The sequence below is a fragment of the Podarcis bocagei genome, assembly GCF_964188305.1.
Source record: "Podarcis bocagei genome assembly, chromosome: 8".
Taxonomy (NCBI): Eukaryota; Metazoa; Chordata; class Lepidosauria; order Squamata; family Lacertidae; genus Podarcis; species Podarcis bocagei.
This window is the reverse complement of record NC_138133.1, coordinates 11,018,877-11,035,458: the sequence shown is the minus strand read 5'-3', so window position 1 is coordinate 11,035,458 and position 16,582 is coordinate 11,018,877. Positions and strand designations below refer to the sequence as shown.

The window sequence follows — 16,582 nt, the reverse complement described above, 5'->3', positions numbered from 1 at the left end:
AAACTTTAAACAGATTTTTTTTCGTTAAAAATGGTTATAAAATCACCATGCAATGACTTTATCTTAATGACTGTAAATGACAATTCTGAGGGACACAAAATATAAACCTTTACATGTACAAAAAACCCTTCAAAACAATATAATGAGAAAGCATCAATGTTTCATTTCTGTTAGTTTATCCCTTTGCAGAAGTAAAGAACCCCACTGCTCTAAAATATAGTTCCTACAGGACCCAAAATATTCATGTTTTATGTTTTATCTGACTGAATATCCAAAAGAAACCTAACCAGAAAAAACTAGATAGTGATCAATGCCCCCTTTAACCAAATAAGCAAATAAATTTAAAAAATCATGAAATCAGTAAGACTCAATTCCAAGTAACTATGCTTAGAGCATGTTTCTTTTTATTACTGTTATGGTAAGGGCAGTGCTTTTGTTCTTAAAAAGGTTTAGGAGTACTTTCATTTTGACTCAAGAAAATCACCATTTTATAATTCAAATCAGGAAAAATAAATACAGTAAATGGACAAAAGTAGAAAGATTCACAAAATGTTTAGGGGTATGAGTACCCCCAGAAAAAAGCACTGGGTAAGGGCAAGTTACAACCATCAGTATGAATGTGCATTAACAGTTGTCAGAGCACACGTAACAGATTACCCTAAACTCAAAGTAAATTATTAAAACCAAGTCTGTTCTGTCTTTCTTGCTGCCCAGATAATACACAACTATTTAACTGGCCAATGGCCAATGATGTTATAGGTTCAAACCCCACAAAAACATAAGCAGAACAGTTCCAATTACAATAACATTTTCATGAGAATGGTCCCTAAATTAGTGGTACAGCAAGTGCTCTGTACAGTCCTAAACTCAATCTCCAGAGAAAATATTTTAGACAACAGGAGTAGGAAAGATCTCTGCCAAAGATCATGGAAAGCTAGTCAGAGAAGACTTGAGCTGAGCTAGAAGGACTCTCAGTAGCCAAAGGTTTGAAATGAAATAAGGCAGCTTTCGGTATTTGCTGTTAAATCTAACTTTGTTAGTGAAGGTAATGATGTTTTATTGTGCTAAAGTTATAGCACTGGGGAAGTAACCACGTGCTATCTGTGAAACACCTTTTTCCTGGCTCCTTAATTATCCATATCAGTCTTATTTGAGAATCTACAGCATTTAAAATGCTAACGTTTTAATGAGGGACCATGAAGATTGAAAACAGCATGGGCACTGATCTGTTGAAAGGAGGGGGAAAGTCTGAAGTCCAGCTGGACGGATTTCAGTTTGAAATGTGATATTTCCTGAAACCTATTAGGAAACAGCTTTGTGACTTGCTGGAGACTGCTATTATGCTTGTGGAGCTTGATGTTTGTGAATTTGAACAGGAAAAGATTAAGCGCCCACACTCCTCTCAAAATCACAGCTTCCTCTTTTCAGTTTTGTTTTGTTTTAAGTGGTTTAGTTAAATGCATTTACATGTAGGCTGAGGTCTATCCCAAACTTGGTACCAAACATCCTTTTACTGGAAATGCTAGGATTCATGTCTGGATTTTCCACATATTACCCACTTGTGGCATAAAAATGAAACTGGGTAACAATGCTATAAAGCAATACTAACAACAATGGCTCACCAATGACGATTCAAAATATTTTGATTATATATTTCAAATAATGTTAACACAGCAATTACGTTGGAGAGGGACACATCAAAGTTGACACCACAGATGGCACAACTAGTATGTTAGCTGGGATTTGATTTTTTTCCCATCTGCTATCTAAGCAGCATAGTGTTTGCACATATTCAAGCAATATCAACGAAGCACAAATGTTAGCCTCTGATCACAGAGATTACAATATTAGATATGTTGTCTGCAAATAGCATCATGTTCTGGAAAGTAATCCGCACGTGTCACATCTATTGCCAGCTATGAAACGGTTATGTAAAACACCAGATCTATACTGTGCAACTTGATGGAGAAAGTTTACTAATCTAAAAAGAGAAAATGTCTTGAGAATATGAGCTTTGAAAGCATCTCATTAAACAAGATCTGCATTCATGCAGCAAAATAGGCATGTGCTTATAAATTTGATGTGTTGAACTTGTGTGATATGGTAGCTGAAACAGGTCTGCGTAACTTAGGACACATCATGCCGTATGCAGCATACGACCCATTTATTATGGCCTACGAGGTTCATGGTAATTATATGTGTACTAGAGACTGTGGTTCTGCTCCCTCTACTCACCAACCCCTTCCCCTTGTCACTCCCTCCACATTTCACACCCTAAAGCTTCCCTTCCCAACTGATTTCTGAAACCAATTCTCTTCTATTCCCCACTTTCCACCTTCACCCCATGTCCATGCCTCCTCCTTTTGTGCAACTGCCCCTGTATACAAACCACCCCCATTGTAAACTCCTGCATCCACCACCCACATGGCAACAAGCACACTTTTCACCTTCTGCTCAGTTGTGAAGTCATTGTCACCTCCTATATTCTTCAGACCCTTTCATGCCCCTGCTTTCATCTGCAACCCCATTCCCATGCCTCCTATTCCCTTTTCTGAAACCCCCTTTGCACATTCACTTTTTCCTTCACCCTCCTCCTTACTTTTGTCAACTCTCCCTTGCACACCAACCACCCCCCAATTCCCATGCCTCCTCCTGTCTCCTATTCTGCAGTCTCCTTTGTGCACGTTACCCATGATTATACAGCTATCTTTAAGATGAACAGACTCTTCAGAGCAAGCATGTCAACTAGCTCGTTCAATTAGAAAAGGTTAAATAAAGTGGTTGCATGTTTGCTTATTAATAAAACATATTTTCTAAATTATTACACTGAATCTGGAACTTCATGTTGAAGACAACAAATGGTACCAGAAGTGAAATACATTGCAGCAGTCCAACGCTTGGCAACATTTGACATCCTCTCCACCCACCACTACAGCCCTCATGCTATCTAGTTACTGCTTTCCCAAATTTTGGAAGGAGGTGGGAGGGCTCTAGGACCCTGCCAAAGCCTCACGTGTCCTTCCTAAAGCCCTGTGCCTAGCTTAGCCATCTGTGTGAATGCAGTGTGAGAGTAACAATTTTTGGCCTCCCCCACACACACTGTGCATGTGCGCAAGACGAAGCAGTATGCGGCCCATGGGTTCTATGTTGAAGTACTCTTGCAACCCACTTGGTATGAAAAATTGGGCCATCCTGTACTATAAAATATTTGAGAGATCCACATCCTTTCTCTCTCACACATGAGGCAGCTGAGGTATGGAAGTGGGAGAAGCTTAAAACAAACAGAAAAAAAATTCTTTTTAGTGTTTGTTCCTTCTTGTACGCAAACAATGGCAGAAGTCTGAGTAAAGCAAAGGTGGACAGACACCTAGACAAAAATTGTGGTTTGAGTAAAGCAGTGATGCGAAACAGTGTGGGTTTTAACCAGGAGAAATAGCAGAGGTGGGTATAACAAAGAAGCCAGCACAACAGAGCCTTTTCTAACTCCCTTCTCACTGTATTCAAACCTTATGTTAAACTGTCCCTCTCCTCTCTCAGTATCACACCCTGCTCTCTCTATTCGATTCTCTGCTATTGTTTGAAATCACTACTTTTTGCCTCTCAGATCCTCTCCAACCCTCCTTTATTCAAACCTCTGCTGTTGTTTAAAACCACTATTTCCCCGTAGCCTTCCATCTTCTGCCTGCTCTTCTATGCCCCTCCCTGTGCCATGACTTCATGCTAATCCAGGATTGTGACACAGCACTACGGTGGGGGCTGCACGATGACAGCCGTACATTTTTTACAGATATCTTGCATCTCAAATGCAGGTTTGCTGTCCTAGACAGACAGTAGAAACAACATATTTAACAAGCACACGGCAAGTGGGCTTACATAGCAGGTAGTCTGTATTCAACCCAGTAGGCCAAAGCTTGTGGAAATCTAGCCTAGAGTTCTTGATCAGGGCCATAGAAATCCTCTCTGCTATGAAACTCAGTGGGTGGGCCTTGAATAAGACGCACACACCCTCATCCTAACTTACCTCACAAGCTGTTGCAAGGATAAACAGCTTGCTCTGACCTCCCTAGGAGGAGCCGGGCACAAATGTAGTATTTCAAACTTCAGTACAGATTCTAAGCCTTTAACATCCCTTACATTTTACATAACTTCTATTTCTTTGACTAATATAAAGGTTTATTACCAGTCTGGTTATTTTATGGCAACTTTTGCAATATCCGATCAACATGGATTTAGAAATACCGCAACTTGTAAACCATCAAACCAAACGCAATTTGTAAGCTAGGTGTGATGCTTGCAGCTCACCAGGGACCACCTGTTTTGGTCCAGGGCTGCAAAACAGGGGGTACAATACATGGCTTGCAAGCTATTCGTAACATAGGACAAAATTTCTGTAGGCCTAATTTAAGAGCCACATTTTTAAAAAGATTCACCATTTTATCTTTTTCAGAGCGGTGTAAAAGACAGAAGCAGGTGTTTAACTGAATTAGAGGGTTAGAGGAAACCAGGGCAAGCCCAAGTATTAAGCAAAATGTGAAAGTGGCAGGTTTAAGCCACCATGAAATGGGACAAAATGTCAATTTCATTCATACAATACTGCTACCATTGTAAAAAAACAAAACAAAACAAAAAACCAGCAAAACTATACAAAGTGTCTACATAACAATGAATTTGAAGCACAGCAAAACATTTTAGGCAGTTGAAAAGGTTAGATTAAACAAGGATAATGAAAACAGACGTAGAAGGATGGATTGTAACAAACACTTACATAGCTAACAAACTGAAACCAGGTGTCTTGAAACCCTACTCTTCAGATTTCACAATGCGCCCTTACATTGGGAGTACTGTTTTGATTACACAGCTCAGGCACCAAAATTGCCTTGGACCATTTGGCCTTGTGTGTTCCACGTCCTTCCCAGAGGTTCCTCTTCATCCCATTTTTATTGGCCAGCATCATTCAAAATCCACACCCGCAAGGAAGAAGTTGTTTGTGAAGCCTCGCTAGTGTTTCTGTCTAAACCTCTGGCCTCTGACTGACACCAATCCAGACTTAGCTGCTTATTCCTAATACACACAAATGACTTTCCTTATTGAAAAAGATGAAGGAAATTGTATTTAATAGAACATCTGATGTCAATTATTACCACATCTAAAAGTAGCCTTGCCAGGTAAAATGACTCAGCTGGTAATGTTGGATCCTTTGTACATGAGGTCATTATCCCATTATCTATGTTGTGAACAGGTTATTTCTAGCTGCCTTTGTCAGAATAAAGGTCATAAGCTCTCCAGAATTATGTTCCTCCACTGTCTGAATGCAGATATATGCATTTGTCATTACTATTGTCTTGCAAGTTTTTACGGTTGCTACCTTTATTTACACAGAGGTTTCTATGTATTTAACAGCTGAGTAACTGCAAGAAACCCAACAGCTGACCTTTTAATTCATTGAATAAAGCACGTCAAAGTGCAAGTAGATAAATAGGTACCGCTCTGGCGGGAAGGTAAACGGCGTTTCCGTGCACTGCTCTGGTTTGCCAGAAGCGGCTTAGTCATGCTGGCCACATGACCCGGAAGCTGTACGCCGGCTTCCTTGGCCAATAAAACGAGATGAGCGCCGCAACCCCAGAGTTGGTCACGACTGGACCTAATGGTCAGCGGTCCCTTTACCTTTTAACTGCAAGAAACCCAGCAGGTGACCTTTTAATTCATTAAATCTCCAAATTGGGAGAAGCTGGAGCTATGGGTTAAACCACAGAGCCTAGGACTTGCCGATCAGAAGGTTGGCGGTTCGAATGCCCGCAACAGAGTGAGCTCCCGTTGCTCGGTCCCTGCTCCTACCAACCTAGCAGTTCGAAAGCACGTCAAAGTGCAAGTAGATAAATAAGTACCGCTCCGGCAGGAAGGTAAACAGTGTTTCCATGCGCTGCTCTGGTTCGCCAGAAGCGGCTTAGTCATACTGGCCACATGACCCGGAAGCTCTATGCTGGCTCCCTCGGCCAATAAAGCGAGATGAGCGCTGCAACCCCAGAGTCGGGCATGGCTGGACCTAATGGTCAGGGGTCCCTTACCTTTACCTTACATTTTATGAATTTTTGCATGTTGCTCATTTGTTAAAGGCACAGAAATACTGGCAGTGGGGGGAGTAACAGCTACTCTGCCATGCACCTAAGAATTGTCCTCCTGATTTAAGTTCAAGGTCTGTCTAGCCCAACATTCCAATTAACTGTGGTCAGCCAGATATTACAAGCAGAGCAGAGCATGAAGGAAATGGTCATGCAGTGTCTAAAACTTGTATACAAATCTTACTATTTAGAACTCTGACAGTATGGCGCTATTCCTCATGTCAGTAGGCAAGGAGTTCTGAAGTGTGGGTGATGCAACACTAAAAGATTGGTTTTTTGTTAAGTTTCATTTTTACAAATGCAATAAAAGTACCCTCCTCTTCCCAGACACTTGTCTTTTTACAAATGCAATAAAAGCCAAATAGGTGCATAATGGGTGCAAATCGAGAGTTATAACAGGGCTAGAGTTTCGAGAACTGACTGTATATTTATTAAGTACCCTGTATAGAAGTCAGTACAGAATACCTATGAGGGTGGTCTGACAGGTTTGGAAAAGGTGGAAGGAACAGCTGGTGCTGAACATTTTTCCAGAGCTCATGCAGAACAGCAGACATATTAATTTCTTACGTCTCCACAATGCAGGTTTAAATAAACTCTGTGACTTTGTTCTTGAATCTCAACCACTCCCAAGGGTTATGTTGAAATCCCAAATTAAGGACCATAGAATCTCTAGGCTGACTTGGTACCAAATTGCTAGTTTTATTTGTTGAACACACATCAGGGAACTGGCATTGAAGGACCTTGCCCCTTATGAATTATTGTTGGACTCTGCCACAAAGATAAAACAGAGTCCAGTGTCTAGACAGAATAGTGTGTTAATCTTAATAGATATAAATACAGCAAAAGTCTAAGGCAGATGTGGGAAGCTGATTAGCAGATTACTATTAATGAAGAGGTCTTGACTTCAATGTGGGGGAGATTTCCTTTTAAATGTCCTGACCTTGATGAAAGAGGTAGTACTTTAAATAGTGCAAAAAATAAATAAACTGATATCTTATGCCTACAAATTTAGCCTCACTGTTCACCAAACTGTTGAAGAGGATGTCAAATGTTAGGCTCTGTTCAACAAATGTGGCGGACATGTAGGATAGTGGCTCATTTCTGGGACAACCACTTGTTAAAATAAAAACAATTACAGGACGAAACACCTTTAAATGTCCAGAGCTGGCACTGCTCGATCGTATCACAGGAGATAATACTAACTTATAGTTCAAACCCCTAATAAGTTCCCTTTAATTAGCAGCCAGCCAGGCTCACAGTCATAAAAAAAACTAAAGGAATTTGAGAGAGAACTCTGACAAGTTGCTACAATAGTGTACGGCAAATAGCACATGTGGAAAAGTTGACTAATAAAATAAAACTGGCACAAGGTTTGAAGAATAAAGACTCTCCTGCAACCAATTGGTACAGCTTTTCTGTGTACATGGCTAAAAATGGAAAAGGTGACTCTTCTCCCATTATAAAACATTTGTTTAGCATAACCTGTATGTCCCCTTCTATGCAAACGGTTGTCTGGGATAGGAACTATTTACATTACCTGGATGTTATTTTTGATGTACTGCATCTTCTGGGTTAGGGTTTATTTTGTGTGTAATGATGTTGTTAAATGTTGTGATGCAATAAAGCAAAGTATTTATCATACAGTGGTACCTCGGTCTACAAGCAGCCTAGTTCACGAACTCTTTGGAACACGAACACTTCAAAACCGGGAGAAAGTGTTCTGGTTAGCAAACTTTGTCTGGAATACGAACGTACTCCGTTCAGGGGTGCACTTTCAGTTTGAGTGCCACACTTCAATTGTCCGGCAGTGGAGAAGGGGGTCGTCACAGTGTTTGCCGCAGCCGTGAGGGAGGGAAGTTGCGCACGCGCCAGCTGGTTTTCAGGCACGCAACTCCCCCCATGCCGCTGCAGGAGGAGAGTGTTTCCTGCAACCGCAAGGGAAGCTGCGCACCTGCCAGCCAGCTGGTTTGTGGGAGCACAACTCCCCCCCATGCTGTTGTGAAAGGCACGCGCTCTAGGGAGCATTTCCCACAGCGGGGGGGGGGGGGGGAGAAATCTGTGTGGATCCCAGTTCAGCTACTGATTGATTGATTGTGTGACTGCAGAAATGGATAAAAGACCCCATCCAAACAATGACTATCATCAGTGCAGGTAAGAAAAAATAATTTTAATTTTTATCGTCTACAATACTGTTTTATTTATTTTATAGTACAGTACATTGATTACTGCTTTCATTTTATGGATCAATGGTCTCGTTAGATAGTAAAATTCATGTTAAACTCCTGGTTTAGGAGTTGTTTTTAAAAGTCTGGAACGGATTAATCCATTTTGCATTACTTTCTATAGGAAAGCGTGCCCTGGTTTAAGAACGTTTTGGTTTAAAAACGGACTTCTGGAACGGATTAAGTTCATAAACCAAGGTACCACTGCTGTTGTTGTTTAGTCGTTTAGTTGTGTCCGACTCTTCGTGACCCCATGGACCAGAGCATGCCAGGCACTCCTGTCTTCCACTGCCTCCCGAAGTTTGGTCAAACTCATGCTGGTAGCTTCGAGAACATGGTCCAACCATCTCGTCCTCTGTTGTCCCCTTCTCCTTGTGCCCTCAATCTTTCCCAACATCAGGGTCTTTTCCAGGGAGTCTTCTCTTCTCATGAGGTGGCCAAAGTATTGGAGCCTCAGCTTCAGGATCTGTCCTTCCAGTGAGCAATCAGGGCTGATTTCTTTCAGAATGGATAGGTTTGATCTTCTTGCAGTCCATGGGACTCTCAAGAGTCTACTCCAGCACCATAATTCAAAAGCATCAATTCTTCAGCCATCAGCCTTGCCATGGCGAAGGGGCTTGAATAACTCAGAGAAGCTATGAGCTATGCCGTGCAGGGCCACCCAAGATGGACAGGTCATAGTGGAGAGTTTTGACCAAACGTGATCCACCTGGAGCAGGAACCGGCAAGCCACTCCAGTATCACTGCCAAGAAAACTCCACCACTGTAATAACTTTAAAGTTCTGTACTGACCCGGGGGGGTGTGACTCCCCAAAGTGATGTGTCAAAGCAGCAATACCCTTTTGTGTCACCTACTTTGGGGACAGCCCTACTGCCTGCACGAGAGCTTGTTCTTGTAGCAAGACAAGCTCTGGACCACACCCCCATTCCAGCTGTATTCACTCAGTCAGCAATCAAACAGTACCCCAAACTACAATCAGCACAAACACTCTTACCTGCAGGCAGGTATCTCACTGGACAAACTGATGCAAAAACAAAACAAAACAAAACAAAAAACATACACACTGTCTTGCAGCCTGGCTAGGCAAGCAGACCAGGCAGGGGCCAGAACAAAGCCATCCATCCCTGTTTAGTCCTCTGTAGGTCTGCTCAACACTGCTGCCACTTCTGTTTGGTAACAGGGTCATTTTCTCACCGAACTCTCCAGTCTTCACTTCATGGTTGTAGTACATAGTGAAGATGTACTCTTAAAGGGGCCTCTGTTCTTTACAGAAATTTCTCCACCCTGACCCACTTTCATTGCACAACTGAAAGTGAAAGGGACTATTCTATATTATGATCAGCTTGCAACACTCTACTCATTTTTTTACTGTTTAAAAGGTTTTAAAGCCTGTTGCTAGCTTTTTACAAGTCCTGCTTGAGCAGGTAAGCAAAGGACCTTTTAAAAAAGGCAAGCAAAGTACCTCAGCTGAGACAACCACCTTGTTAAGTTAATTAAGATATGCCACCCATCACCACAATCGCTCCTGACAAATTTATCTTATATTTCTCCCTACAAGCAGCCATTTGGGGGATCCCCCCCATTTCCCTTCTTTTATTTCCTCCTTTCTCAACATTGCAGCACACTGTTCTATATGTCTACTCAGAAGTAACTTCCATTAAGTTTAGTGGAGCTTCCAGCTAGGCCACATTCTGAGCATGTCTAAAAGCCCCAAGTCTTGATTTTAAACTGCAAAGAGAGTGTGTGCTCCAAAAGCTTAGAAGCACTAGCACACTGAGGATGAAGAGAAAATATGAAATGTGATTAGTATACTGAGGCAATGTTAGGAGTAGACTTGACTTCCCTGGAGACATTCCAAAACACTACCCAGCCCCATTTTCTGTAATCCCACCTTTCATTTCCTTTCCTCAGAAGACAAGTGTCTGGGAAGAGGAGGGTACTGGCTGATGATCTTGCAGCTGACCAATAGGAACTGGAATGCTAACTGTGCCGAGGCAGTATCAGTTGTAGGTCGTTGAATTGGCTTTCGGGATATCAGATAGGGAGTACGAAGATGTGGGAAGTGTTTCAATACAAAATCTAAATATCAGTTACAGAATTAAGAGCTAGGGTGGGGAGAGAAAGAATTACCGTATCTTTCCCAGAATAGTAAAGAAAGATTTCTTCTGTACTTTTTCTTATCTATGGAATTAAAAGAGTCTATTGTAAAGACAAATCCTAACCACAAAGACCTTCTGTATGGATTATTATTTTTTTTAAAAAAATTAGCAGTCTCCAAAACTTGAATTATTATCATGTGACACTGCAGAGAATCAAGAATATGCCCTGGAAAAATAGACATTTATTTTAAGATACGGTAAAAACTATGTATCATAAACTGAGCCCTGTAGCAACCTATTCCAGAGCTACTTCCACTAAATTATGTTCTAGCAGAAACTAATTTAAATAATCAAGAAAACAAACATTCAGAATGTTTAACTAGACAAGAAGTTGAGCTATATCTATGTTTAGAATGGGCTGAAAATACATAATTAGAAAAATCACTGAAAATACATAATTAGAAAACTCGAAAGTGCTTGATCTCTTGATTACCACTGGAGTTTATTTCACATCAACAATATGATCACTCAATTGGACAGTGCTGAAAAGAAAACTTTTCCACACTATTGAGCTTACATCTTTGTCCAAAGGTCTTCACTGAAATCACAAACAATTTGATTAACAACTCTAATCAAAGCTGGTTATTCTTTCCAGATTTCACTACAATAAAATACTGCAATCAATTTCTGCTCCTGGTAAGCCTATTGAGGTTTGCCTCTCTGAGTCAATAAAACTGAATGAACTCAGGACCAGTTTAAAAGTTTTCATTGCTAATCAAGGTATTTTTTAATTTAAAAAAGCAATTTAAAATGATAAACAAACCTCAAATTATATAACCAAACCAAAATTATTATCTAGGCAAACACTGTAAATATACTGTACACAGATCAAAATGCCCATCATTTTCAAAAATATATTTTCTAGGATTTATTTGTACTCAGAAATTCAAGAGTTTGCTTTTCTTCACAGTCAAGGTACACTCGAAGAGCATTTACTGAAAGGGTTTAGCATGTTTCCTTTTAAGGTCACAGTAATACAAAGGAATAATCTCATTTCTATATGATCTAAAATATCAATCGGCCCAATCAGCACTCTTCTGCTTTTCAAGTTCCATATTCTTTTAAAAAGAAGATATGTACAATTGTAGCAATACAGAGAATCCTGGACACCACAAACAGCTCTTAAAACAAGGAACAAGTAAACTTACAGGGAACTGAAGTGCTGTGGTATAGGCATGGAGAAAGCTGGGAGTAACAGCCACTGAACAGCCAAAGTGTCAGCTGCACCAAAACCAGAGGTCTTAATCTTAATTCCATGCACTCCAATCTGTATCTTCAGGAGCACTTGATCAGACTAATTGAAAGGGGAAGGAAGTTTGTTATCAAGGCTGCCAAGCTGAGCAATGGGAAATTACCGGTACAGTGGTACCTCTGGATGCGAACGGAATCCGTTCCGGAGCCCCGTTCGCATCCTGAAGCGAATGTAACACGCGTCTGCGCCTGCCACGTTTCACTGCTTCCATGCATGCGTGTGATGTCATTTTGAGCGTCTGCGCATGTGCGAGTGGCAAAACCCAGAAGTAACGCGTTCCGTTACTTCCGGGTTGCCGCGGAGCGCAACTCGAAAACGCTCAACCTGAAGCATATTCATCCCGAGGTATGACTGTAGTCCCTGCACGCAGCCTGCTCCTGGTAGAGGTAGGAAGTGAGTCTAAACGCAAACAAAGAGGGAGTAAGGCAGGAGCATAGGGGCATGAAAGGACAAAGAAGTCTACACAAGTTGTCCAGTCTAAGTAGTAGCTCAAGGTGAGCAGCTGGAACTCATGGGGAGAGTTACAAAATATAAGAAATGGGAAAGTAGTAAAAAGCAGATTGTGTGGTGCCACTTACTCTTAAAGAAGACATTGTTCTTGAGAAATGGAGGAGGAAGAAGGACAAAGCACCAGAACCTCTTTCCTTCTCAAAAGAAGTTGTAGGCAAGTATACAGTAATACACATTGGGCTAAAAATAAATTCAGTGAAGAAAAGGAAGTATTTCTTCACACAACACATAACCAATTAATGCAATCCGCTGCAACAAGATGTCATAGTAACCACTGGCTTAAGCGGCTTTAAAAGTAGTTCCTCATATTCCTAGTTTAGTAGTCTATGAAAGACTACCTGCAGTTCAGAGGCAGCAAGTCTCCAAAAACAAATTGCTGAGGGGCAAAAAATGAAGGCAGAATGGTGCCTGCCTTCATGCACAACCTGTGGGATTCTCAGAAGCATCTAGCTGGCCACTGTTGGAAACAAAATGCTAAACTAGAAGTGCCACTGGTCTGATGTAGCAAGTATATTCTTACATTGATATCTAATCTACAGCATATTATGAGTTCAGATATAGGCAACAACCCTTAAAAAACACTGAACAGTATTTCAAATTATTCACTGACTAATACAGGACAGTCATACTTCACACTTCTAGCCATAGCTTCACAACTCGCATGCAGCCACGAACACCACTCCCAGACTGCAGGGAGATTTGTGGCTAGTCAATAAGCAAAGACAGGTTCTTCACCATTGCCTGTCAATTCCCACTCACTCCTATACTGCAAGAGTGGGATTTTCCAGTACTGTCTACAAGAACTCCACAACATTTTTCTTGAGTGATTACATGCCAATACTACACATGTTTTGGGTTTAAGTTTTTGTTGTTACAATGCAATTTGATTGTAAATACACATAACCAATCGAACTGTAATGATAGTGGCAGAAATCCAGCAGAATTTGAATGAAATCAGTGGGCTTCTTTGATGGATTTGGGGTAATATTTACAGGTATTTATTTATTAGATTTATATACTACAACTCCTCCCAAAGATGACACATTTCTGTGATTAAAAAGCACAATTAAAAATAAAATAAAAACCTATTTAGAACATTGGAATTTTTTAAAAAACCCTAAAAACAATAAAACATCTAAAACTAATTTAAGAACTGATGATCTTAATTACCACAAACCATGTACATATATTTCCTTGTTTCTCAGTCACTGAAATAGCACCCTTCCTTGGTTCTGATGTAAAGGGCTGATTTACACCAGGGGTCACGAACCTAAGACCCATGGGCTGGAAGCGGCCTGTGGAGGTCATTTGACCAGCCAACGAGCTGCCACCAAATTGAGCTACCAGCGCAGCGCCGCATGGGGACTCGCTTCCGCAGTGCTGAAAATTGCATCTGCGCATGTGCAAACGCTGAAAATTGTGTCTGCGCAGATGCAGACGCCAAAAATCACGACTGTGCACATGTAGATGCTGAAAATCGTGTCTGTGCACGTGTAGACGCTGAATATCGTGGGCGCTCATGTGCGCGCGCAATCCGGCCCATGGAGGGATCTGCACGGGACCAATCCGGCCCAAGCAAGATAAAACTTGCTGACCCCTGATTTACACCAACAATTGCATATTTGTATTATTTATTTTTCCCAGCTCTCAATTCTGGGGTTTTCTCTTTCCTTTCAGTATTTAGCATATAGAATTATAATTGCCATTATCATATAACATCCCCCAATACAGATGAAAAGTAATGCCTATTTCTCTTCAACATTTTCAGCACAGAGGTTTGCAAACATCTGCAATTTTGCTTGCAAATGCAGGGCTAATGTTTTCCCCTCTCCTTGCCTGCCTTGCATGTTGCACTTCTTACAATAATGGGATGGGAGCACTCCAACAACTTCTAAAACCCATCACAAAATCTGAGTTGGCATTCCACATATGAGGAAGACTAAAATTAATAAGATTAATTAATAAAACTAAAATTCTGAAGACGAGAAGGGATCTTCCCACTTTCTATCCAACCTTCTTTTTCTTTTTCTTAAGAGACAGTGGTGTGTGGAATTACCAACTTAGGTTTACTGATGTGTTTATTTCTACCTCCACTCCACCCCAGTTCTTTCAGAGGAGTCTCTAAACCTGTAGGTCTGATCCTCCTGCCTTGTATATTTTGTATAATCCTGAGAACATATTCAGATTACAAATATTCTAAACTCCCCCCCCCAAAAAAAAACAATCAAAAACAGAATGGTCCTGATATAAACCAAGCGAAAGCCACAGGTGTCAGGACTGTTCAAAAATGACCTCTATGTGTATTTCACAATCAGGTGATGCCTTTATTAGGGCCAACAAAAATGTCATAAAATAGTATCTTTATATCACTGTAGTTTAAAATTTCATCTATAAATTTTAATTACAGCACTTCACTGCTAGCTAACTAACTTCTGATAGTGGAGAACAGAAAAAATAATGAGCCTAGAACCCACAGGGAGATGGGAATTCTTGCAGGTAGGAAACACAAAAGAAAAAGGAACAAAGACAAGGGGAAAGATAAACAGAGAAAAGATTACAAGGAAGGAAGGAAGAGATATAAAAGACACAAGCAGCAGTGACCTAAACAGAATCTGAGTGAGAATACTGAATAAACAACCAACCACTGATTGTTATCATTGCAAAAAGATCAGACTCTCTCTGATCTGTGCAATTTCCTGTTAACATTGGTGGCATTCTGCAATAGATTCAAAGCCAAACCAGACATGATAGTAACATCTCCATTTGGTTAAACTGGACAATTTTCAGAACAAATGGAGTGCGGGTTGAGGGTGCTAAAATCTCCCCTCACCCTAACTTTCCTTCTCACAATCTGTCTTCTTAGGGGCTTTTCTCCTCCAATACCAGAAGTATGTAAGCTCAAGTAACAGGAATAAAATAAAAGGAAAGAGGCAGGCACTCAAGCTGACAAATCCCATCATACCTTGCGTCTTGTTAGCATGTTGTTCTTTTGCTGTTCTCTTGCTAGACAAGTCATAGGCAAACTCGGCCCTCTAGATGTTTTTGGTACTACAACTCCTATCATCCCTAGCTGACAGGACCAGTGGTCATGGATGATGGGAGTTGTAGTTCCAAAACATCTAGAGCAGCGGTTCTCAACCTGTGAGTCCCCAGATGTTGTTGGACTACAACTCCCATCATCCCTGAGCTCTGGCCTTGCTAGCTAGGGGTGATGGGAGTTGTAGTTCAACAACATCTGGGGACCCACAGGTTGAGAAAGGCTGATCTGGAGGGTCGGGTTTGCCTATGCCTGGGTTTGACACTTCTATAAAGCTCCCTTTCAGTCCCTCTCTCTACCCATTTTTACAACTGTACTATAATGCAAATAATAATTCATCATTAGACAGATACCACCAACAACAGAGAGAGCACAGTGGTGGCAGCAAAAAGACCAGAATGGGACCTGAGCAGAGTTGTGATTTTCAGCAACTGACAACAGTCATTATGCCTGTCCTAAACTTTCAACTTGCAGTGTCACTGGATGACCCTGGGTTCTAGAGTTATAAGAAAGGAAGAAAAACTTCTCTTTCTCCACACATCGTGCATAATTGTATCCACCTATGAAATGTCACTCACCCCCCTTCCCCCCCCCAAACAAAGAAATCACTAATATTGTAATCTTTCCTCACAAGGAAGTTGCTCTAGCCCTTTGATTGTTTTCGTTCCCCTTTTCTAGCTCAACAATTTCTTTTATGAGTTGCAATTATAAGAACTGCAGACAGTATTTCAAGTGTACTCTCACCATATTTTTCCATAATGGCATTATATTTGTGGTTTTATTTTCAATCCTTTTCCTAATGATCCCCAACATAGAATTAGCCTTTTCACAGCTGTAGCATACTGGGTCAACATTTTCATCAAGTTATCCATCATGACCATGACGTCTTGTATCCTGGTCAGTCGCTGCCAGTTCAGACCCCAATAGGGTATTTGTTAAGTTAGGATTTTCTTCTCCAATGTGCATCCCTTCACACTTTCTTACACTGAACTGCGTATGTTATTTTAATAATGCTACAAATTCCTTCGGTGTTCTTCACAATCCCTGACAGAGATGCTGTAAGAATGGTTGAGGTGAATATGAAATCCTTTGATATAAATACTTACAGTGGAATCTTATACATGTTTCCTCAGGATTCCTCAGGGAAGCAGGCATAAGATTGCACCAAGGTATTGTTATATACTCCCCAATTCCCTCAGGAACAGCAATGTCAGTTTTTTAAAAAATACAGTGATACCTTGGTTTACTCCCCAATTCCCTCAGGAACAGCAATGTCAGTTTT

The 16,582-nt window shown here is 40.9% G+C and overlaps 2 protein-coding genes across 4 annotated transcripts in view; one reads left to right on the top strand and one right to left on the bottom strand.

The window, feature by feature from the left end:
- SLC12A7 (solute carrier family 12 member 7) overlaps nt 1-16,582 on the bottom strand; it is a 95,802-nt gene that overhangs the window by 75,883 nt on the left and 3,337 nt on the right. The window contains exon 1 of one of the 3 annotated variants that reach the window (XM_081206190.1): nt 9,337-9,415. The exons of the other annotated variants lie outside the window; for them this stretch is intronic. Within the exon in view, the coding sequence (XP_081062316.1) occupies nt 9,337-9,400 (64 nt within the window). The 5' untranslated portion in view covers nt 9,401-9,415. Of the gene's footprint in view, nt 1-9,336; nt 9,416-16,582 lie in introns of those variants that run through there. 3 annotated transcript variants of the gene reach the window in all.
- Nucleotides 5,775-16,582, top strand: part of MAJIN (membrane anchored junction protein) — a 57,697-nt gene continuing 46,889 nt past the window's right edge. The window contains exon 1 of the mRNA XM_081206516.1: nt 5,775-5,803. The gene's annotated coding sequence lies outside the window, so the exon portion shown is untranslated. The remainder of the gene's footprint in view (nt 5,804-16,582) is intronic.